The 21999-nt window shown below is 51.1% G+C and overlaps 9 protein-coding genes across 9 annotated transcripts; 5 read left to right on the forward strand and 4 right to left on the reverse strand.

Moving 5' to 3' along the window:
- The first annotated feature begins 140 nt into the window (after positions 1-140).
- On the forward strand, positions 141-1468 carry EDD37DRAFT_389724 (3-hydroxybutyryl-CoA dehydrogenase). Its single transcript, XM_062812212.1, has 2 exons — positions 141-477; positions 525-1468. The coding sequence occupies exons 1-2, from the start codon at positions 322-324 to the stop codon at positions 1356-1358; spliced, it is 990 nt and encodes a 329-aa protein (XP_062671370.1). The 5' UTR covers positions 141-321; the 3' UTR covers positions 1359-1468.
- On the reverse strand, positions 1469-2864 carry EDD37DRAFT_389725 (uncharacterized protein). Its single transcript, XM_062812213.1, has one exon. It carries the CDS (start codon positions 2686-2688, stop codon positions 1579-1581), a length of 1110 nt encoding a protein of 369 aa, XP_062671371.1. The 5' UTR covers positions 2689-2864; the 3' UTR covers positions 1469-1578.
- Positions 2865-2882: 18 nt separating this feature from the next.
- EDD37DRAFT_389743 (inheritance of peroxisomes protein 1-domain-containing protein) lies at positions 2883-5669 on the forward strand. Its single transcript, XM_062812214.1, has one exon. The coding sequence runs from the start codon at positions 3076-3078 to the stop codon at positions 5353-5355; it is 2280 nt and encodes a 759-aa protein (XP_062671372.1). The 5' UTR covers positions 2883-3075; the 3' UTR covers positions 5356-5669.
- Positions 5670-5983: 314 nt separating this feature from the next.
- On the reverse strand, positions 5984-6424 carry EDD37DRAFT_649809 (signal recognition particle 14kD protein-domain-containing protein; the record flags this gene model as incomplete). Its single annotated transcript, XM_062818177.1, has 2 exons — positions 5984-6337; positions 6395-6424. The coding sequence occupies 2 exons, from the start codon at positions 6422-6424 to the stop codon at positions 5984-5986; spliced, it is 384 nt and encodes a 127-aa protein (XP_062671373.1).
- A 285-nt stretch (positions 6425-6709) lies between these two features.
- EDD37DRAFT_629667 (cystathionine gamma-synthase) lies at positions 6710-8800 on the reverse strand. Its single transcript, XM_062816539.1, has one exon. The coding sequence runs from the start codon at positions 8712-8714 to the stop codon at positions 6903-6905; it is 1812 nt and encodes a 603-aa protein (XP_062671374.1). The 5' UTR covers positions 8715-8800; the 3' UTR covers positions 6710-6902.
- Positions 8801-9087: 287 nt separating this feature from the next.
- Positions 9088-12859, forward strand: EDD37DRAFT_389798 (Nrap protein). The gene is made up of 2 exons (XM_062812216.1): positions 9088-9118; positions 9175-12859. Exon 2 carries the CDS (start codon positions 9310-9312, stop codon positions 12691-12693), a length of 3384 nt encoding a protein of 1127 aa, XP_062671375.1. The 5' UTR covers positions 9088-9118; positions 9175-9309; the 3' UTR covers positions 12694-12859.
- On the reverse strand, positions 12807-14017 carry EDD37DRAFT_680774 (MC family mitochondrial carrier protein; the record flags this gene model as incomplete). The annotated part of the gene is made up of 4 exons (XM_062819731.1): positions 12807-12977; positions 13029-13776; positions 13869-13923; positions 13976-14017. The coding sequence occupies 4 exons, from the start codon at positions 14015-14017 to the stop codon at positions 12920-12922; spliced, it is 903 nt and encodes a 300-aa protein (XP_062671376.1). The 3' UTR covers positions 12807-12919.
- Positions 14018-14194: 177 nt separating this feature from the next.
- EDD37DRAFT_389812 (myosin ATPase) lies at positions 14195-18174 on the forward strand. The gene is made up of 3 exons (XM_062812217.1): positions 14195-14446; positions 14497-17777; positions 17825-18174. The coding sequence occupies exons 1-3, from the start codon at positions 14342-14344 to the stop codon at positions 17874-17876; spliced, it is 3438 nt and encodes a 1145-aa protein (XP_062671377.1). The 5' UTR covers positions 14195-14341; the 3' UTR covers positions 17877-18174.
- Positions 18175-19510: 1336 nt separating this feature from the next.
- EDD37DRAFT_389866 (ATP-dependent RNA helicase dhh1) lies at positions 19511-21437 on the forward strand. Its single transcript, XM_062812219.1, has one exon. It carries the CDS (start codon positions 19630-19632, stop codon positions 21151-21153), a length of 1524 nt encoding a protein of 507 aa, XP_062671378.1. The 5' UTR covers positions 19511-19629; the 3' UTR covers positions 21154-21437.
- Positions 21438-21999: the final 562 nt, after the last annotated feature.

Raw genomic sequence — 21999 nt, forward strand, 5'->3', positions numbered from 1 at the left:
TCGAGGTCCTTAAGGCTGTACGATCATTAGGTAGAGGTTAATTGACTTGACGCGGTGGTCGCGTCGGTTCAACGCACGCGTCGGGAGATATTTAAAGTGGAGCGTCCTGCTCACCTATTAGTAGCACCTATCGTCGGATCCGACCTTTACCTAAACCTCATTCCGGGACCTCGGCTTCGCCCTGCGCTTACCTTCGGAATCTGCATTGGGCTCCCTTACGAAAGTTCTCCGGCTCGACCACAGCGGATGCGCATTGAAATAGGCAAGCCACCTCCCGCACATTGTTGAAGGCCTCCGGCACCCCTTTCACATATTCTCCTGATGGCTTCCATTTCGAGATTGTCTTCCAGACTGATGGCTTCGAGCAAGTCGAACGGCGCCTCGCAGAGGCTGGCCGCAATTAGTCGCCAGTTCTCCAGTTCGTCTGCGTCGAAATTCGAAGTGAAGAAGCTCGGGGTTGTTGGTGCTGGACAGATGGTACGGGCAACAACAACATGAACAAGAGTATAGCTGATGGTATCTAGGGCCTTGGAATCGCCCTCGTTGCAGCCCAGAAAGCCCAAGTGCCAGTTACGTTAGTGGACAACTCACAAGCATCCCTTGATAAAGGACTCGCATTCGCCGACAAAATACTCGCGAAAGATGTGTCGAAACAAAAGATTACCGAAGAGGTTGCAAAAGCTACAAGAGACAGATTAAAGACCTCTACACAGTTGTCGGACCTCTCGGACGTCGACATGGTCATTGAAGCTGTGCCCGAGATAATATCATTGAAAGAGAAGATCTTCGCCGACCTGGCGCAGATATGCCCCAAACATGCGATCCTAGCCACCAACACGTCAAGTATAAGCATAACCAAGATTGCCCGCGCCACGTCGAAGGACCCTACAGATACATCAGCGTCATCACGGGTCGTGTCGACGCACTTCATGAATCCTGTCCCCGTACAAAAGGGCGTCGAAATCATTTCTGGTCTGCAGACATCGAAAGAAACTCTAGCGGCGGCAGTTGCATTCTGCGAGAAGATGGGGAAGATCGCCTCTGTGTCGCAGGATGTGCCGGGTTTTCTTGCCAACAGGATCCTCATGCCTTATATCAATGAAGCGATCATCTGTCTCGAGGCTGGTATCGGCACGAAAGAGGACATTGATAGCATCATGAAGAATGGGACGAATGTGCCTATGGGTCCCCTGACCCTTGCCGACTTTATTGGCCTTGATACCTGCTTGTCTATCATGGAAACCTTACATGCCGGTCTTGGAGACAGCAAATATAGGCCGAGTGTGCTGCTCAGGCAATACGTGGATGCTGGCTGGTTGGGTAAGAAGAGCGGCAAAGGATTTTACGACTACAAGTAGATTGAACATTTGGAATGCGTTGTAGACTACAGTACCTGGACGGCGAAGGTGTAGCAAAAGGTATACCCAAATCGATAACATTGGTCGTTCTGTGGTCCGATGTCTCATCGAAGAGCAACGACTCCCGTGCCAAACTGGTAAATGTATCATCCTGGCATTGTACATCGACTGCGGTGCGAGCAGTCGTGATCAATAGTTGAATCTGCCATTGACACGAAGCCTAAGTGTACTGCCTTCTCGGAATATCTGGTGTGGACATATTTCCCGTCTTTTCAGCACCGATCATTAGCGTATTGAATTCATCGAGCTTATCAAGAGGCAAGTTCAGGAGGATATGCTTGTTCTTCCATCGAACCTCACTCTCAATGTACTCTTTCTCACTCTCTCCTGGCGGTGGCGGTGGCTCGGTGATTTTTGTAATCAAGTATGCCGTGCTGGCCTCCGCAATGCCGTAGATCAATACACCGAGAAGAGGAACTTTGACCATGACCGCAAATGCGACGCTGAAGCCGAAGAGAACGCCGCTCCGTTCAATGAACCAGATCTTCTTTTGCTGCTTGGTAAAGTGGATTCGGTGAAAGTATGGCTCCAGTAGGCGTGACATCAGACTGCGACTGGAGAAATAGGTCTGCAAAAATGAGACCATGTAATGCTTCGGCACAACCAGTCCGCATGCGAATATAATGCCGGCTGGGACGGGACCAACGGATCTGTTGAATGTGTAGAATGAGGCAGCGGGAAGGACGAATTGGCCGACATATGGGAGAAATGTCAATCCGTAAATGGCAAGTGATATTCCTGCTCGTCTACCGTACTTCACGGCAGTAAGGATGATGCCGTCTAGTAGACTCCGTTTTTCTTTCTTCTCGCGTTCGCCGTGAGTCGAGTACATCTTCAGTGTTGGGTAGTACATGGCGCGGAGTTTGGAGGGGTCGTCAGACTTGTGCTTCTGGACATAAGTCTGATCGACGAATCGAATGGACTCCATGAAGAGATTGTCCAGGGTTGGAGTGACTGAGCTCATGACCAGCATGAGAAAGAAGGGGACTTGAAGCACAGAAGTAGATAAGAAGTTCAAGCCATTGACCAATTTATCGTCCCAGGTTTCGTGGTCGAGGTCGACAAATATGGCGGTGATCCACAGCAGAGCCTTGACCGCATAGATGGGGATGTTGATGATGATGCGGATGGCGAGACCTGCACAGACAGCTATTGCAGCCTGGCGGTAGTGAGTGCCTGTGAACAGCTCTGGATTCTGCAGTGCTCTATTTGCGCCCACAAAGGTCAACTGAGCGCCGCGAAGGAACGCATTGGGATCGAAATTTGACATTGTAAGAATACGACAATGACGAGGAGAGGCGTCTATTGGTCGATATAGCCTACTCGAGGTAGAGATGGCGGTGAAGTAAAGTCTTTACAGGCTCACACGACACATCATTCATATTCCAGGTACCCAGGATATTATGACGTGCAGAGTGACGAGGCATTGAGACCCCCGCAAGGCTGCGCTAAACGATTATCAGTTCGTCCGCTGCCGCTGTCAAAATCCAGCCCCGCAAAAAGTGCATCCTTTCCACGCGCTTGTGGCGGTTTGGCTGTTTACACCGGAGTCCATCAGCCCTCGCGTCGTCTGCACACCAAAAGGGCAAGGATGATCACCTCGCGCAACAGCTCTTCGACTTCATGAGACAGTGGCCATTTCTGAAAATGCTGCAACATGGCTACAACACCCTCATATGGCGACCGCCCGGCCCTTCAAGGATATCGCAGATCCTTCACTGTACCGGCACGCGCATTGTCCAGTATTGAAAGAGCAGGTCTCGACAAGTCCGATGCCGATGCCAACGTCCTGTTCTCCCATCCTTCCGCGCGAATCGTCTCTTTCTCCCCACCGACGGAATCGTTACCGTCGCAAAGCAAAGAGACTTTAGCTGACACCGACTATCCGGTTGATGCAATAGAGACCTTGCCATGGCGGTCGCGGACGGAGACGCTGGCTTCCACGGGCGCAATAGCTATCGAGAAGGTACGCGGATCCAGCAATTTTCTCAAATCAGCCGATCAGAAAATCATCTATCCGATCATGCGCAACTCGCAATGCTGGTGTGTGGACGGTGAATCCAAGTTCGTCCTGCGCATTGGGAAGTTTCGGTACTACAGGATAGAGCTTCCTTCCGAGACAGAACAAGATAAAGAGAGGGCGGAGGAATTGAAGGCGGTCCTCAGGGGAATACTCCGCTTCGAGAGGACTCCCTGTCCTTTTAAGAGAGCATTTCACGTCGACCTACCAAACGACGCTATCACTCCTCGACGAAAAGGACCTTGGAAAAGAAGAGAGTTACCGTCACCAACAACACCCAATACCGATCCGTTGCCACTGCGCAGGACCAAGAATACCCGTGCGTGGAGTTTGCAGGGTCAAACAACACCTATACAAACTTATGGCCGTCGTGGATCAGATTATGGGTTTCCTTCGTCCCGTAGCTCTTCCCCGATGCCACCGCCAGACCACGATGACTATCGCCCGGATACACCATCAAGCCTCACGTCAAGCGAGCTTGCCGGCGAGCAAGATCGCGAGAATGGGTCCACACAAGGTCCGGGAGAGCATGAGGATGGTGAGATGGCGAAGGTCGACGACCATGGTTATATCTCGAATTCTACGCCGTCTGTATCCTCGACTTCGCCTGACATGCATGTTGAGCTGCCACAGGATTCCTCCGACGAAAAGCACGACAAGGTAGAAGATCAGCAAGACATGGCTCCAGAAGCGCAGAGCCAAGTGCCGCTTGAAGAACCTACTCCCTTTGAAGACCCCACAAGCACAGCACATGCTTCACTTGCACAGAATCAGGAAGAGTCCCCGCCTCTGCTTACAAGTGAAGAGCCATTAAAGGCATTGAATGTCTGCACATCCGAAGACGCTGCTCCTGACACAGAGGTTGTCCCAGCAGTGCCGACACCTGTAGCTCCGACAGAAGACATCGAGCAGGAAGATGCTACTGCACAACTTGCGGACATTGACATACCTGCGCTCGAGGCAGTACATGGTGATAGTATTCACATCCAGGCAACCACAGCGGAGGATCCCACGGACTCGCCGCAACCTACGCCGGAAGAGCATAAAGAGGCTACTCGGGAAGAGCTTGTGCCTCCGGGTGTACAGGATTCTGGGCTTGAGCAGCCTCTCAGTGATCTCACCCAAGACACCATGTCGAAAGTACCAGAAATGACAGAGGCAGTGACTACAGCCGACGTCCAAGCGCAAGATGATGACGCTCTGAGCAGGGTGTCAAGTGTGGACTCGTTTCATACTACAAGCTCTCTGGTCGAGATCTTCCCTCAAGCCGAGAAGTTCGACCCTTTCTCCGTACCGTTCCACCAGCATCGAAGAGAGTTGTCAGAACTCACAGTGACCGCTTCTACCGTCGATTCCAGTCCAGAGATGAACAACCTACTGCAACCGTCGCAAAATGAATCTCCGGACAGGTTGTCTACTCCCGGGCTCGATCACACACCCAGATCCGACAGATCTTGGCCTGAAGTTGTCACGCCATCACCGATGGTGCAAGACCTCAGACAGCGCTTGAGAAAGAAGCGATCACTTTCTCCTCTGCCACCGGCTACAACAGTTGTTTTGCCTCCCTCGTCACCGTCACAAGGCAATCATTTTACAGCGGCCATTTTGCAGAAGGCTTGTAATGTCGCTTTGGTCAAGCCAATCGAGGCCGTGGTGCTTCTAGTCCACATCCTCGCGCGCATAGCTGGCGGCGCTACTGTCAACGATTTGCTTAGCGGTGATCTGTTCAAGCGGCCGGACAGACACCGTCGCGGGTCGAGTTTCCCGGACCACATCAGCTCTCCACAACATGATTCTGATGATGAGGACGACTTTGGCATGCCCAGACATCATGGACGGGCGAAGAGTGAGAGTCTAAGGCCGGCGGCACCTATGACTAGAAGCGATGAGGCTGATTCTATGTTTGATCTGGATTGAATGTTTTGAGCATTCACCATTTCATGCGCATCAAGGAGAGTTGTGGTCCAACTTTTTCGAATTTCAGCGTGGCGTCTGCGAAATGACAGCATTTGGCTTTATATAATGGCTGCCGGAACAGCAGGGATGCAAGGGCTTCACTTCTTGGTCATTGACACCAGCTATGATGGCATAATGAGGCCATAGGAACCCAGATGGGCATGACATATGACTGCTTCGATTGTAAGCATCTTCTTGATTCGTTTCCACACCGTCTTTCCGACTGCCATCAGCTTTTAGTACTTTCTGTCAGTACTTCATTCCCTTTTTCTCTGGCCATATCGCCAACCTTCCGGTCTTGGTGACTGTCGAGCCGTTCACAGTCCCGACCCAAACGCTTTGCCTTGTACCATTTAGGCATACGTCTGAAGCGCACTGCACAAGATTTCCTCCGCCGTGATCGGTCCTCGAAGGGCGCTTCATCGTGTCTACCACCCCAACGGTCCATATCTGTAGCAAGCGTTGGCTCAACTAACGTAGAACATCAGGCAGTCTCAGCACCCCTAATCTTCAGGGCACTGTTTCACGCTGTCGGGTCTGTATGCCTTTCGTCCTTGTACCTTGTCCGTCAAATCTCAGATTTTAGATCTCAAGGAGCAGCACCACTCTTCCCCTTCTTCTTCGCCTTTGCCTTTTCTTTGGCCTTCTTCTTATCTCGTTTCCTCAGACCTTCCATTCCTTTCTTGCACACTTCTGCATAGCGGGCGTAAAAGGAATCCAAGTCCGCGATCTCGACTACAGTTGCTATTTTCAGTTTCGGGGTGGAGGATTTTGTTTTGGGTGTGCGGTGTGGTTTTGAGAGACCATTTGTGGCGCGGACGAGGATTTGGGACGATGGAGACGGTGACTCTGACTCTGAAGACAGTGGCTTCTGCGTGAGGTAGACGGAGCCGTGTGATGCGGCGTGTGTGGATGTGAAGAGTTGCGTAAGGTGGGAGAGGAACTGCGGAGCTGGAGCGTTAGCGACGGTCGATAACACTGGGTATTGGGCGTAACGTACCTCGTCATTGCTCAGACGTTGTTGAGACATGGCTGTCTCGTCGTCTGGTTGTTGATGTGAGTGAGAGGTGATACCTCCTTTTGGGAAAGATGGTTGCGACACAACTTGGTAGAGTAGGTAGTTGAGCGGGGAATTTTAGGGCGAGGCTCTTATTGTGGGGAGTCATGTTCATTGCCTTGTTAGGCTTTGTCTCCGGGTATGGTCGACGAGGCTAGGGTTGCCCATGCCTAGGTACCTTACATATGAGCATCTATTTGTGAGCGCTTTGTACGTCAAAGGGAATTGAAGGGCACTCAAGCTCAACACATAATGATATCATATTACTGGCAGTGTTGGATACTGCGTCTCATCACTCCTGAGCCGTCATATCTCATAATACAGTAAGTCGCTCATAAAACAAAATGCATTCAGCTTTTTATATGGCGCTCCCTCCAGGCAATGGCAGGATGATGAGTTGAACATCAATCTGTGTTGCAAAATCCATCCAAGTCCAAAACGACACGCTTTTCTATACCTCAGCGCTTTCTGCCGCCTTGAGCGCCCTATCTACCCGTCCTGTCAGGTCGTCTGGTTCTTCCAACCCAACGCTCAACCGAACCAGATCAGGCTCGACACCCCACTGTGCGGTCCAGTCCATCTCCGTATAATGCGCCAGGACTGTATACGGGCATGCAAGAGTGAAGTTGGTGCCCAAGCTGGGTCCCTTCTGACACTCCAGAGCATCGAAGAACAGGACTGCCTGCTCAGGATGTTGGAATGTTACGGACAATAACCCTCCATAGCCACCGTTCGGATTGCGGCAAGCGTCGTAGTTGGCTCGAGAAGGGCTGTACTTGGGGTAGTACACGCACTTGACGAACGGGCATGATTTTAGCCTAGAGGCCATAGCTTCGGCGTTGATGTTAATTCGATCGATTCGCGAAATGAAGTCGCGGGAGTTGCGCTCCATGAAGACAGCATCTTCGGCCCAGTAGTTGTCCTCGTACTCTTTCTCGAGTATCTGTCTCAGATCCTTGTACCATTTGCTCTGAGGGTTGAGAATCGCGCTACCGCCCATGACGTTGCTGTCGCCACTGAAGACTTTGGTCAGGCTGCTGACAGCGACATCTGTGTGGCGGAGTACGTCTGTGTTAATGGAGTTGCCGACGGTCTCATCAACGACCACAGCGAAATCGTACTTGTCGGCTAATTGGCGAATGCGAAGCAGGTCGGGCGAGTTGAGGAGAGGATTGCTGGGGAACTCAGCGAAAAGGGCGAGGAACCTCTCGCCGGACTCGAGGCGTTGTTCCAGATCATCTAGACATGCCGAGCTCCCAAGACCGTAGAATTGGCAGCCTGGGCCCCACTTCTCTAGTATTTTGAGCGTGTCGATGTATGGAAAGCCAAAGCAGATGCTCCTCCGTGGTTTCTGACCTTTGGCTTCGGCATTGGCAAGTAGGATTCGATGTGTGTTGAATATGGCGGACATTCCCGTAGGATACATGTAGACGTCGTCCTCTGAGAAGCCCAGTTGGCGCTTGTTGCAGTCTGGCGGCGAGTTTGCCAGGGCTTGGTCGAGGTCGGAGTTGTCTGTTAGGCAGCCGCTGATCCTGCGCCGAATTGCTAGTTTCGCTTTTGCCGCTAGCTTGGTGTTCAGGTTTCGTCCAAAACGCTCCTCGACAAATTGGCTAAAACTCCTGTCTTCGACCTCGTCTGAAGGGGTGGAAGGTCTCGATGACTCAGCAGCACCGTTAAGATTGACAACGATCCCGTTCTGCGAAGCTTTTTGGTATCTCCGAGGTCCTTTGGCGTACACGTCATCTTGTTTGGGCTTTGCTGCGTCTGCAACTGGTTGCAGAATGCCGTCTTTTAGCGCTTTGAGGCAGAATTCACCTCGCCGGCTTGAAATACCATCGCCGGAGTGTTGCCAGACTTGTTTCGCCACGCCGAAGTAGTCCTTGGGGAAAAACACACAGGAAAGGCCGGACAAGGTGGTATCGCGAGGTATGCTTTTGTTGACTACTGGCTCCAGTTGCAAGATATGCACCACCCCCGTACCCAGAGCTTCAACTTTGTCGTACAAGAACTTCTGGCACCTCTTCGCAGTGGCAAGGGTCGGGAAAAGCATGACTTTCTCACCATGTCGACCGTAGAGCTTGAGTATCTCCCTCTCCAGCTCCTGGATCGTCAAATGTATAAAGAATCTAGGGTAGCCGGTCTGCATCTTCGAGACCACCCAGTCTTCGCCTTCTTCGTAGCCCACCGTGGCTTTCCATGATGGTAGCGAGACACTGACGGCGTGCTCTGTGTTGGGTACGGGTTGCCCGACAGCCGCGAGCATTTTGGCCGTCGACTTATGTATAGGACTGGTGTAAATGCGTTGCTACTCAATGCTCGTGTGAGTCGTGGCAAAGTAGTTGATTGGGATTATAAGAGTCAGAAATAAGAATTTTCCGATACCGGAAGTACTGTACTTTGTGATTTGATGCGCCAAGGTCGATTACTCCGTACAGCGCCCGCTGTTGGACTCTCACTGACTCTATATCCTGCACACTCTCTACTTTCTGTCCATTTGTGCAGCTGCCCAATTGTCTGCAAACAGTAGTAGTGCTGGCATCAGAAAAACTGCTGTTGCAAAGACTGCAGGCAAAAAATACTAAACCTGGAATGCTTCCAAGCTAAATTACTCTAAAAAGAACAATGGTTGCGAAGATACACTAATGATTTTCCATCTCGTTCTGATTCGTCCGCTCCCATCCTCAAAAAGTTTTCGAGACTTCAGTAACAATACATTCTTTTAGAATCTTGACCGCCATAAATGCACTTTCGCACCTAGAAGTCTCTGGGCCAAGGAATGGACCTGTCTTAGAGGCACAGCGACACATACGAACAACATCACCAGCATCGCCAACATTGGAGAAGCGTATCACGCGAAAATGTCCATCAAAGGCAACCAAGCACAGAAGCATTCGTCAAAGCGGCGGAAATTGAGCCACAGTGCATCCGAGGACGAAGCAGACGTCTCAAGCCCAAGGAGAAACAATAAAACTGCGCAGGCTACCAACGATACGACTGTGAACGAAACATCTCGGCAAGAAAATGAGGCCAGGGATAGTGGCAACACCACAGGCACCACGTTGCCTACAGGAGGAGTCACTAAATCATCCATGCTGGCTTTGCAAGTGGCGGATTTGAATACGGAATTGACACCGAATTACGAAAAGCTCCAAAAGAAGTGGGCTGCCATCACTAAACGATTAAGGACTCTGATCGAACAAATACCGGACCGTGCTCCTGTCACAGCGATTGATGCCTTGAAGCACTTTCGCAAGCACGGATTCGAGATACCGTTCCCAAAGCCCCAACCCACGAAAGATACAAACTACAAACTCGCTTTTAAGGCGCCCCAAGAAGTTATTACTGACGGAGCACTGCCATTGAACTTGAGCATCAAGGGCGACCATGTGATCAGGATGACCGTCATCATGCCGGCAGAACTCCTCCAGGAGAAGGATTATCTCAACAACAGAGCTCTCCACAAAGCGGCCTTCTATCTTGCGTGCATTGCTACAGCTCTGAAGGAAAATGCTGCAGCCGATTTCGAATCCCACTTCGCACACCTGCACGACGTTGACCTGTTACCGATACTTGAAGTTGTACCAACAGACAAGAGTCTATCGAAGTTCACGTTTCAAATCGGCATTGGCTTTCCTCACGAATCCATACCAATCGCGAAGACCCTACCGATCAAAAATTGCTTCAGACGACCGTTGAGTGGAGAGGTAGCAAATCATGAAGAACCTACACCGTTCTACAATAGCGCCATCCGTTACGCTGCGTCGACTGCAGCGTTTGAAAAGCTCGTCAAAGCTGCAGGGAGCCCCAATTTTGAGGAAGTATGCCGTGTTGGTCTGCAATGGCTGCGACAACGAGGATTCTCCAGTGCCATGCAGTCTGGAGGGTTTGGCTTCCTCGAATGGTCCCTAATGTGTGCTCTTCTGTTGCAAGGAGGTGGACATCGAGGTCAGCCTTTGTTTTCCAAACAGTACAGCAGTCTTCAGCTTTTCAAGGCCATGCTTCAAATCCTCGCAGGCCGAGATTTACGAGATCCGTGGGTGCTCAATGGCACAGCAGTTGAAATTCCTCGCTCGGAAGAGCCGGTCCTCTTTGACGCGAAGACCGGTGTGAATATACTCTACAAGATGACTCCTTGGTCCTACCAGGCCTTGCGTCACCATGCTCAGGTGTCTCTCGCGTTGGTAAACGCTCGGAGGGAGAACAGCTTTGATGAGACTTTTATCCTCAATGTGGCAACACCGGTCCTGCAATACGATGAGGTTTTCAGTGTCACGATTCCTGGAGATTCCTTCAATACAGCTTCTGAGCAACGACAGTACCTGTCCAAAATGCACAACATATTCTCGCGTGGTCTGGGCGATAGGGCCTCTCTGGTTGACTTCAAGCTGCCACAGGGCAAGAGCTGGTCGTTGGACCAGGACTCGACTGTCTCTGATGGAAATTTCCAGTTGGAGGTCGCATTGCTTGCGAACCCGGAAACCGTCACCCGCCTTGTGGACCATGGTCCATCAGCAGATGAGCAGGATGAAGCTGCTGAATATCGAAAATTTTGGGGTGAGAAGGCTGAACTTCGCCGGTTCAAGGACGGAAGCATATCTGAGAGCTTGGTGTGGGCCTCTGGAAGTCTTGTCACGCTGCAGATTCTGGCACATCTGGGCATGTTGCACTTCAAGCTCCTCCTCAGCGCCATAAAAGTTATAACCCGCGATTTGGAGTCAAGCAGCCTCGCGGATGATGCTGGCATTGTTGCAAAAGATGCGTTCCGCGTCATCAGTACTACGTTCCAGACTTTGACCTCAAAACTGCACAACCTGGAAGGACTGCCGTTGCCGATACGCTCAATAACTCCGGCGGATCCGGCTCTTCGCTCATCATCCGTGGGCAATCCACTGCTCCCGTCGACGGCAAATCCAATAGACATTATCATCGAATTCGACTCGTCGACAAGGTGGCCGGATTCTCTGCCCGCTATCCAACACACCAAGATTGCATTCTTGCTGAAAGTCGGTGAGCTTCTTACCGCTTCGGATTCCAGCATCAACACCCGTGTTGGGTTGGAGAACACCGCTTCCGCTACGACGGGACACTTCAACACCACGTTCCTCGACATAATTTACCCGTCGTCCGGTGCCGGGTTGGCCCCAATTTGTTTCCGAACACGCATCCACCACGACAGGGAAGGCCATTTGCTACAAAGTGCACTAGCTGACAAGGCGTTACACGGGTCCGTGAGGGACTCGTTGTCCACGGCGCTCGCGACGTATAAGCGTGACTTCGGCGCGAAGCCTGTTCACACCACTACGGTTCGCAGTCTGTGCTCGAGATTCCTGCCTCTGTCAAGCACGATTAGACTGCTCAAGAAATGGGTCGCGTCGCATCTACTGCTGGAGCATGTTCCTGAAGAGATCCTCGAGATTGTAGCTGCCAGTGTGTTTCTGCGGCCGGCGCCCTGGTCGGTGCCGGGATCTTCTACGACGGCCTTCCTTCGATGTCTGCACCTGTTGGCGCGGTGGGATTGGGCTACGTCGCCTCTGATCGTTGATCTGAGTCTCTCGCAGGACATGACTGCTGAACAGGTGTCTGAGGTTCAGACTCGCTTTCAGGCGTGGCGGAAGCTCGATCCCAGCATGAACAATGTGGTGTGGTTTGTTGGGACGAGTCTGGACACGACGGGCACTGTGTGGACGCAGGGTGCTCGTCCGCCGCGCGTTGTGGCGGGACGGCTCAGCGCGCTTGCAAGGGCTGCCATGGATGTCATCGAGAATCAAAGGACTGGCATGAGGCAGTCGGACTGGGATGGGCTGTTTACTAGTCCATTGTCGGACTTCGACTTCTTGATCCACGTTAAGCCGTCGGTCATCAGGGGCCGTAAGCAGAAGGCGAGAGGAAAGGGTGGAGCGGATTTCAAGAACCTCCAGATCCACGAGGCGCTGGATGTAGAGTCGATTGGGTATGATCCTGTGGCACTCTTCTTGCAGGACCTCACCCAGGCTCTTGGGTCGAGCGCGCTGTTCTTTCATGACAGGTATGGGGGCAGAGTTGTTGCTGGGCTTTGGAAGCCCAGCGTACTTGGACGGAAAGAATGGCGTGTAAGATTGGGATGGTCCAGCGTGCCTGTGCCGGCAGAAGAGAATGAGAAGGAGGGTGGGAAGGATATGTGCGCGTTCAACAAGAACGGTGTGCTTGCAGAGATTGCCATGTTGGGAGACGGTCTTGTAGAGAGCATCACTATCAAGGAATGAGAGAAGTGCCCAGTTTTTGGCATGTTTTTTCTCATCATGAGTACCGCGATACTGTTTTCTCTGTCTTAGCGACCAATGCAGGTGGATACAGATCACCTCGTCGTCATTCTCGGTTTCGTCTCTATGACCGTCACTCCATAGCCCCGAAGACGGGTTTCTGTACGTGTTTTCATTATCTTTTGCGGACGTAGTGCAATGCCAGGTCATTATTTCATGCGTATGGCGTCTAAATGTACTTCCTATCTGGATCCGCCAGATCTAAAAGCTCCATTGTCTTCTCGTACCTAAAAGCAGTCAGCACTCAATCTGTCTTCATATATGCAGCTTACACTTACATGGTAAAGACGATTCCGCCACTCAGGGTGAGACGTCCTAGTCGTGGAAGAGCGCCCGACCAAAAGGTCAATAATCCTTCGTTCTTGAAGATACTGGCAGCACAGTTGAAGCTGTTCTTGTAGATTTGTTTCGCTTCTAAACTCTGCATTCGCGTCTTCACAGTGTCCAACGGCATGGTGGCATATACGGTGACGATACCAGCAAGGGCTCCTACGCCAAATGTTGTTACGGACCCAAGCTTTTCACCAGGCGCAACATAACCTTCAGCGAATTGCTTGAGGCTAGTATATGTGCTAAACCGGACAGCACTGTTTGCGGCCTGCCGAGCTGTTGTTGGTACAAACCCTTGGAAAAAGCCTGCAAGGCCCTTTTCTCTGAAAATGACGCCTGATCCATGGATAAATCCTCGCATTCGTGGCTGCGCCCGTTTTTGGTCGTCGATCAGCTGTGTTTTGATGGATTCCGACGGAGTCACTGCAACTAGTGACTCCGTGATACCTGCGCCAAACCCTGCCACGACGGTCCTGGGTCCGGATATATGACCGTCATCATCGGACAAAAGGTGTTTGTATGTGTCGAATGCGACAAAGCGTATGGCTGCTTTGAACGCATTGCCGACAATCGCTGTTGTACATCCTGTATACCACTCTCTTGACGGGAAAGGGGGCAGAGGAAGTTTGTTTGCATCTGGTAAGCGCCGATTGAGCTGCGTTCGTGTCTTGAGAAAGTCGAAAGGATAGGTTATGGCTGTGGGATGCGGATGTGAGCGAGAGATCAAGAGTGTACCGAAGAACACTATGTTTTCTAGGGACAAAGGCTTTCTCAGCGGAAGGACTGACCGATTTCGACAGCGCCTGCTGTAGATCCAGCTATGATGGAGCGCAAAACGCTGGGCTATCGAAGCGTGAGTGTTGGAGTCTCAAGCCACCTGGGAATGCGCACTTACCTTGGACTTTGGCTTGTCTCCACTGGCCACAGCCGAGGCCATTCTTGAGGAGACTGAAGCCCAGAGAGGGGGAGTTCTTCACAAGGAAGAGCGAAGAGAGGTATCGTTGAGAAGTACGCGGTCTAGAACTGAGGTTTCGATGAACGACTTCTTTCGTAACCGGTGGAGTCTATTTTTCCCGGGCAGCTGCTCTCCAGATTTAACGTGCATCGGACTTAACTTTTACTTCCGCAGCAGCCAACTTTAGACGCGTTGGTTGACGCGCTTTCCCTTCACTCACCCACTGCAGGTTGCACATCTGTTTTGCGCTCGACATTTCCCACTTCATCCATGTAGACGACAACAGTCTCAAAACCAGTCATCGCGATGGCGCCCACGAAGCGGCCAGCGCCGTACAGTGGCGACGATGAGGCCGAGGTCGGCCAACGTCAGGCGAGACATTCTCCATCCACGCCTCATGGTTCTTCTTCTGTATGATCCACTCTCGATCTGATATCGTTATCCCACTGACACTGTAGCAGAAGAAAAGGAGACGTACAAGTGATGAGTCTTCCCTAGCCCGTGATCAAGATGCCTCCAGCGACCAAGACGATGCGAGCACCCCCGCTTCCGACTTTGGCTCCGACGAGGAGGGAGAATTTGCGGAGGCTGAACTCGCTGCCACGCAAGCGATTGAAGAGAGAAAGCAATCGAGCAGGACTCATAACAACGAACCCGTGCAACATGGTATCCTGGAAGAAGTTGAGCTCGAGAATTTCATGTGCCATGATAAATACGCATTCAAGCTGGGACCGCTGATCAACTTCATATGCGGTAAGAATGGCAGTGGCAAGAGCGCAATCTTAACAGCTATTGTCCTCTGCTTAGGTGGCAAGGCCTCCGCAACAAATCGAGGTGCGCGTCTTCAGAACTTCATTAAAGAAGGCAGAGATCATGCTCGGATCATTTGCAAGATTAAAAATCAAGGAGAGTCCGCCTATATGCCGGATCTTTACGGAGACACCATACAGGTGGAACGACACTTTTCGCGAGCCGGAGGCAGTGGATTCAAGTTGAAATCTGAGCGGGGTCGCATAATATCAACCCGAAAGTCGGATCTTGAGGATATCTGCGATCATATGATTTTGCAAATGGAAAACCCTATGACCGTACTCTCCCAGGACCAAGCGCGGCAATTTCTGTCCTCGTCTAGTTCGGCCGAGAAATACCGCCTCTTCATGAAGGGTGTGCACCTGGAACAACTTGACCAGGACTACAAAATCATCGAAGAGCAACAGGAAAACATCCACGCCAAAATTGAGGCAAAGCGACCCGATCTCAAAGACTTGCAAAAGAAGCATGAAAGTGCGAAGAACAAACAAGAATTGTCGCGAAGATATGAGGGCATGCTGGCAAAGATTCGTGAATTTCGGCGGCAACTGGCCTGGGCACAAGTCGCCGCGCAAGAGGCTCTTAGGGATGAGTTTGCTCAGAGTATTCGTGAGGCAGATGAAAAGATACAAGCAGAGGAGACCAAACTTGCTGAAGCCGATCGAGTGTATCAAGATTCCGACCGAGCAGCGGCAATCGCGAGGGAAGCTTATGACTCAGCGAAACAGATTTTCGACAAGGTGCAAGACGACAAAAAAGAGGCTAAGGCGCGGCACGACGAGATAAAGAAAGACACAAGTGCGGCCCAAGCGGAACAACGTACTATACACGCTGCGTTGAAAGAAGCTGATGATACTATCACGAAAAAGCAAGAAGCCATACAACAGGAAGAGCAAAGACTGGCTGAACTCAATGGTGGTGGCGCTGCCCGACGTATAACTGCTTTGAAGGATGCCGAAGGGGCTCTAAGGCAAGCAAGACAGAATGCAGCTGACCACAAGGGTCAGAGAAAACAGCTCGAGGAAGACGTGAAAAGAATGGAGAATCTCAAAAAGGAAGCTGAAGAATCACAAAATAATCACAATGCGCGAGTTCAGGAGCAAGAAAGGAACCTTACGCAACTGGAGCAAACACGCCAGAATAAGGACTTGGCTTTCCATACGAACATGCCAGCTTTACTGAAAGCTCTGCAACGCGAGACTGGGTTCCAGCAAACGCCCATCGGGCCCTTGGGAAAGCATGTCAGACTACTCACGCCAGAGTGGTCAACGATTTTGGAGAAGTACTTCGGCTCCGCGCTGAACTCATTCATCGTGACGAGCAAGCGAGATGAGGCGTTGCTCACCAGCATCATGAAGCGGGCAAGGTGCGTCGTGAACGTTTTCATATTAAGCCAGGATCCCATTGATACAACTCCGAATGAGCCCGACTCGCGTTTCGTCACAGTCTTGAAAGTCTTGGAGATCGACAACGAACTGGTGAAGAAGCAGCTCGTAATCGGGAACGCCATCGAGCAGACTATTTTGATTCCGGATTTGACTGAGGCCTCCAACACGCTTTTTGGTGGGGAGCCAGTACGAAATGTCAAAAGATGCTTTTGCTTTGGTACGGATAGACGCCGCGGAGGCGTGTTATTGTCCCTCCGGAATGGTCACGCGGCTCAGGATCCAGCACATGCCTGGACTGGCACACCGAGAATGGCGACAGACATTGATGATCTTATTCGCCGGCAGCAGGAGACTATTGCCGACATGAAGGATCAGCGGCGTCGAATGGCGGATGAGTTTCGCAGCGCCCAGGACCGGCATGAGAAGGCGAAGCAGGCTCTTGTGCGGCACGATAAATCGACAAATAACCTTGTTGTGGCAGTGCAACGAGCAGAAGATGAGGTCGAACGCTTGGCCGACGAAATCAAAGCCGACAATGTCGAGAGCGGTACGCTGGAAGTGCTCCGTCAAGCGTTGAAAGAAGCGGAAGACCAGAAAACAGTGCATGAAGGCTCTTACCAGGATTCGGTGATTGCTTGTGACGACCTGAAAGCCAGACTGCGAGAGGCAAATCGACAACTAAAAGACTTTGACGATCGTATCAATGAGGCCCAGGATGCTGCCGATGAAGCGCAGAGGCTTGCACAGAACGCAGACAAGAGACGAGCGTTCAATCTACACGAGAAAAATAGTGTCGGCAATCGAATCAATGATGCCAACGGTGATCGTGATAGGCTCGTTGCCGACTTGGCTGAGCTGGATGCAAAGATCGAAAAGTGGACAGCAGAAGCCCAGAAGATATCGGAGCGAGTCAACATTCCAGACGGGGAGACTTACGAAAGTCTCGATAAGAAGTACAGGCGTTTGACCGAAGATTATAACAAGTATCAGGACCGAATCGGCGACCGAGATCAGATCGCAGCAGAAGCAACCAAGTGGAAGAAGGCATATGACAACGCGCAGGCGGAAATGCAAGGTCTCGAAACTCTCCGCGACAAGCTTAATGAGACCATGGTGCAGCGGAAGTTCAGATGGAAGCAGTTCCGAAGCTTCATCTCCGCTCATGCAAAGGCGCAGTTCATGTACATGCTCAGCGAGAGAGGCTTTCGCGGTACTTTGATTATGGATCATCAGAAGAAAATGATGGACCTCAGGGTTGAACCAGACATCACCAGACGCGACGGAAGCGGTCGAAGTGCACGGACTTTATCTGGTGGTGAGAAGTCCTACTCACAAGTGTGCTTGTTGCTTGCTATGTGGGAAGCCATGGGCGCACCAATTAGGTGTCTGGACGAATTCGACGTCTTCATGGACGCAGTCAACAGAAACATCAGCGTCAACCTGTTGATTGACGGTGCCAGGCAAAGCATCGGCCGACAATTCATCCTCATCAGCCCGGGAACAAAATCTGACATCAAGAGCGCTCCTGACGTTAAAGTCCATGAGTAAGTCGACGATATTGCTTTTCGAATATGAAACTGACATGCCACAGGGTTGCTGCACCGGAGAGAGGTCAAACGAGACTTGTGCTCGCCTCGGCGTGACAAAAGAAATCTTTATTATTAGACTCCTATCAGCATTGAGCGCGTTTAAATGTCCAACTAATATGGTCAATCCGTCCTGTCCTTTGCATGCTGGGAGACTGACAGTGGTGGCAATGCGGACAGGTGTGGCATTTCCCAGTCAACGCGGTCCACATTGCCGTTGTCCGCCACGAGATTTGCACAGAACATCAGAGTATCTATGTATCCGACCTCGGGCTCTGCCAGATCTCAGGATACAGTCGCAAATTGCAGTTGTCGGCTCATCGTGTGGATACTTGGCCTCTCTCGCAAGATCACTGGACGCGGTTGAGCTGTTGTGCAACCACATGTAAATCGCCGACCGTGAGCAACGGCTGGCTTTTCATTCCTACTGCATTTCCGGTCACCATTGCACAGCTATTCCGTGGCCCTTCCCTTCACGTGTTGTTGACGCACCACAGGCATGGCTATGCTGGTTTGTCGTTGATCGGAATAGTGCGTTTCCTGCTCCCGTTCTCGTGGGAGTCTACTGGCTGTTAGAACGGTACTATGCGCTGGCCAATTTCGGCACCCTCTGAGAAGTACGTAAAGAGCTTGCTAAGGACCCGACAGCAAGAATGGCAACGCCCACAAGCAAATCCTTCTTGCATCCTGGTTAGTGCTATTCTTTGAACAGCAGATCATTCCGTGTTCACTGTGCAACATAGCTTACAGCCTCAGATATGTATCGAATGATCAGGTTCTGTGTAGACTCCCCCCGACGGTCACAACAGCAAGGTCATTTGGACCACAACGAGTGTGCAGATGGGGTTATTAGCATACGGGTCGCAAGGCGGTCGATCGACAACGCAGCGCAAAGCTCTCATGGCATGAGTAAGACCAGGAATTGTGGATGTGTTCCCCCTTGCCGAAGAGGAAGGTTGGTTTATACATTCTCATCTATTATCTGTTGCGGATACTGACATTGCTCAGCTGTCCCTGTAAAGGCCCACGAGGTCCAGGGACATGTCCCAGCACATGTGTCTGTCCGTGCAATTGACGAAAGAGAAATCGACGCGGTAGCAGACCGTCACGACCGTGAAGAAAGAATACCTTGAAACGGCTGTGCTTGATTGGGGTCGGCATCTCACCGTGGGTGGCTATGTCGTCCTTGGTCGTGTTAGCTCTCATATCATAGCTTTGCATATCGGCACTTCCAAGCGGCCTCCGTTGACAATGAAATCGCTGGCCCAGGATAGCTTCGTAGTCTCTCTCCCATAGTTTTGACGAGTAGAATGCAGGAGAAGAGTCGAACGATGTAGAACAAAGACCCAATGCTCCGATATCGCCGAAAGGGGAAAAGCCGGGTATTTGGTCCTTGGCATTGTATCCTGGTCAATGCAGCAACCCAGTCGCCGACACAACCACTTTCACTTCACTCTACTCGAGCAACAGCCTCATTCTTCTCTCGCCGGTACCAGCCTCGCGACAGCTCACACTTTGGAACCCTCTCTTAGAAATACTCCCCCAAGACTTTCGCATCTCGGAAGTCTTTAGCAATCACCAACTATCACAATTCTCTCTGTTGGTCTCGACTCAAAAGAACCCCACCGCACCTTTGTCGAAAGCCTCATTCCAGTCTACTCTACCAATCCTGGGTCCTCCTACCTTAACACCTGCGCCTACAACTGTACCTTGGAAGTAGTCAGTGTGACACTTCCCCCAAATCTCTGCGAACAACCCGGTTCGCATCCCACAATACCCTTACTGTCTATACCATTGGAACATCACCACCATGACGGACAGTTTAGCATCGCAGCTAGGCCAAACCTCGTTAAACGATGGCGCGGGCGATAGCAATTGGAAAGACTCGCTGAAAATACCGACAAAAGACACAAGACAACAGACAGAAGATGTGACGGCTACTAAAGGTCTCGAATTCGAGGACTTCTACATCAAACGTGAATTGATGATGGGTATATTCGAAGCTGGTTTCGAGAAGCCGTCGCCTATCCAAGAGGAGACTATTCCCGTCGCCCTCACCGGTCGAGATGTCCTGGCAAGAGCAAAGAACGGAACAGGCAAAACCGCAGCCTTTGTTATTCCTACACTGGAACGAATCAACCCAAAGAACCCCAAGACGCAGGCACTCCTCCTTGTCCCTACTCGAGAACTCGCTCTTCAAACATCTCAAGTGTGTAAAACTCTTGGGAAACACCTCGGCCTTAATGTCATGGTCACCACTGGCGGTACCGGACTCAAAGACGATATCATCAGATTGGGAGAGCCGGTCCACATAATAGTTGGCACGCCCGGCAGAATTCTTGACCTTGCCAGTAAAGGCGTTGCAGACTTGTCTGAATGCCCCATCTTTGTCATGGATGAAGCCGACAAACTGCTTTCACCTGAATTTACCGTTGTCATTGAACAATTACTCGCTTTCCTCCCAAAAGATCGACAGGTCATGCTTTTCAGCGCCACATTCCCAATGATGGTCAAAACTTTCAAGGACAAACACATGCGCAACCCATACGAAATCAACCTCATGGATGAACTGACTCTCCGCGGTATCACTCAATATTACGCTTTCGTCGAAGAGAAACAGAAGGTTCACTGTCTCAACACGCTCTTCTCCAAGCTTCAGATCAACCAGTCTATCATCTTTTGCAACTCCACAAATCGCGTCGAACTACTCGCAAAGAAAATCACCGAACTGGGTTACTCATGCTTCTACTCTCATGCCAAAATGTTACAACAAAACCGCAACAAGGTCTTCCACGATTTCCGTGCTGGTGTTTGTCGAAATCTGGTCTGTTCGGATCTGCTCACTCGTGGTATTGATATCCAGGCAGTCAATGTTGTGATCAACTTTGACTTCCCCAAGAACGCCGAAACATATCTGCATCGTATTGGTCGTTCCGGAAGATTTGGACATCTTGGTCTCGCTATTAACCTGATCAATTGGGAAGATCGCTTCAATCTTTACAAGATTGAGCAGGAACTTGGTACAGAGATTCAGCCGATTCCGCCTTCCATCGACAAGAGTTTGTACGTCTACGACAGTCCCGAGAACATCCCTCGACCAATGCCACCTCCAGCCCAGGCTCAACAGGGCAACTCAAACCCCTCAGCGAATGCATATTCAAATGGTCAGGCTCAAGGCGGCCGCAGACCATACAATCAATCCAACGGGTACGGACAACAGTACAACAATCAAGGGCGTGGAGGATACCGAGGTCGCGGTCGTGGCCAGGGAGGTCGTGGACGTGGGGGTCAATTCCAGCAATCGGCGCCACCTGTTGGTCAAACTGCTCAATAGTTCCTTTGGACTATTGTGAGGTGTTTTTGATCTAGCGACTGTCCTCTTTCTCTTACGGCGTTTACACTATTTCCATGCTCACGAAGGTCTATGACGTGCGACATGCGCAAGCTCGGAGTTTGACTGATCATGGATAATACGATTTTCCTTTTGCTATCAGATCTGTACAACAGTCTCGTACAGATTTCAGTCTTGGGTTGGGCACTTTCTGGATGGATGGCGGAAAGCGCACGATCAACCTTGTCGACGGTCTGCTGAGCACCATGGTTCACGGCATTCCGTGTCATGAAGATCTTCTTAGGCGTGGCCGGCTAGGTGTGCGCACCTTCAAGGATTGAGCAGGACTCAAGATGCGGACATGGTAGATCCGCATGGCGTTGTATGATTTCTTACCTTTTTCATTCCGACTTCAAAAAGTGCCCATGTCGATGGGCTTCACTCATCCACATGACGACAGTTACTGAGCTACACAACATCGCACTTATTCATCTTCGTCAGCCGCGACCTCCACACGACTTCTATTCTCACTACATCGAAACCAACAACGTTCCCTACACCTATACTTACCTTTATGTCTCGACTTCCACTTGAGAAGGAGCTAAACCCGAGACACTCCCAACGTCATCAACCACCGTCAACTCCATCACAGCACATTCCCTCCTCATCACACAATCTTTACCCGTCAACTTGATATCCACCAGGAGGCCCTCGCTCTCGGACCTGATGTCAATCGAACTAGCACCATACACCCAGCACGTACCAGATCTGTCATACACATTCCATCTCTCACTCTTCGACCTTGAGGAGCGAGCTCGATAACACGGCTGATGTATGCAAGCAGATGTC

This window comes from Exophiala viscosa (genome assembly GCF_022695815.1).
Source record: "Exophiala viscosa unplaced genomic scaffold EDD37scaffold_4, whole genome shotgun sequence".
Taxonomy (NCBI): Eukaryota; Fungi; Ascomycota; class Eurotiomycetes; order Chaetothyriales; family Herpotrichiellaceae; genus Exophiala; species Exophiala viscosa.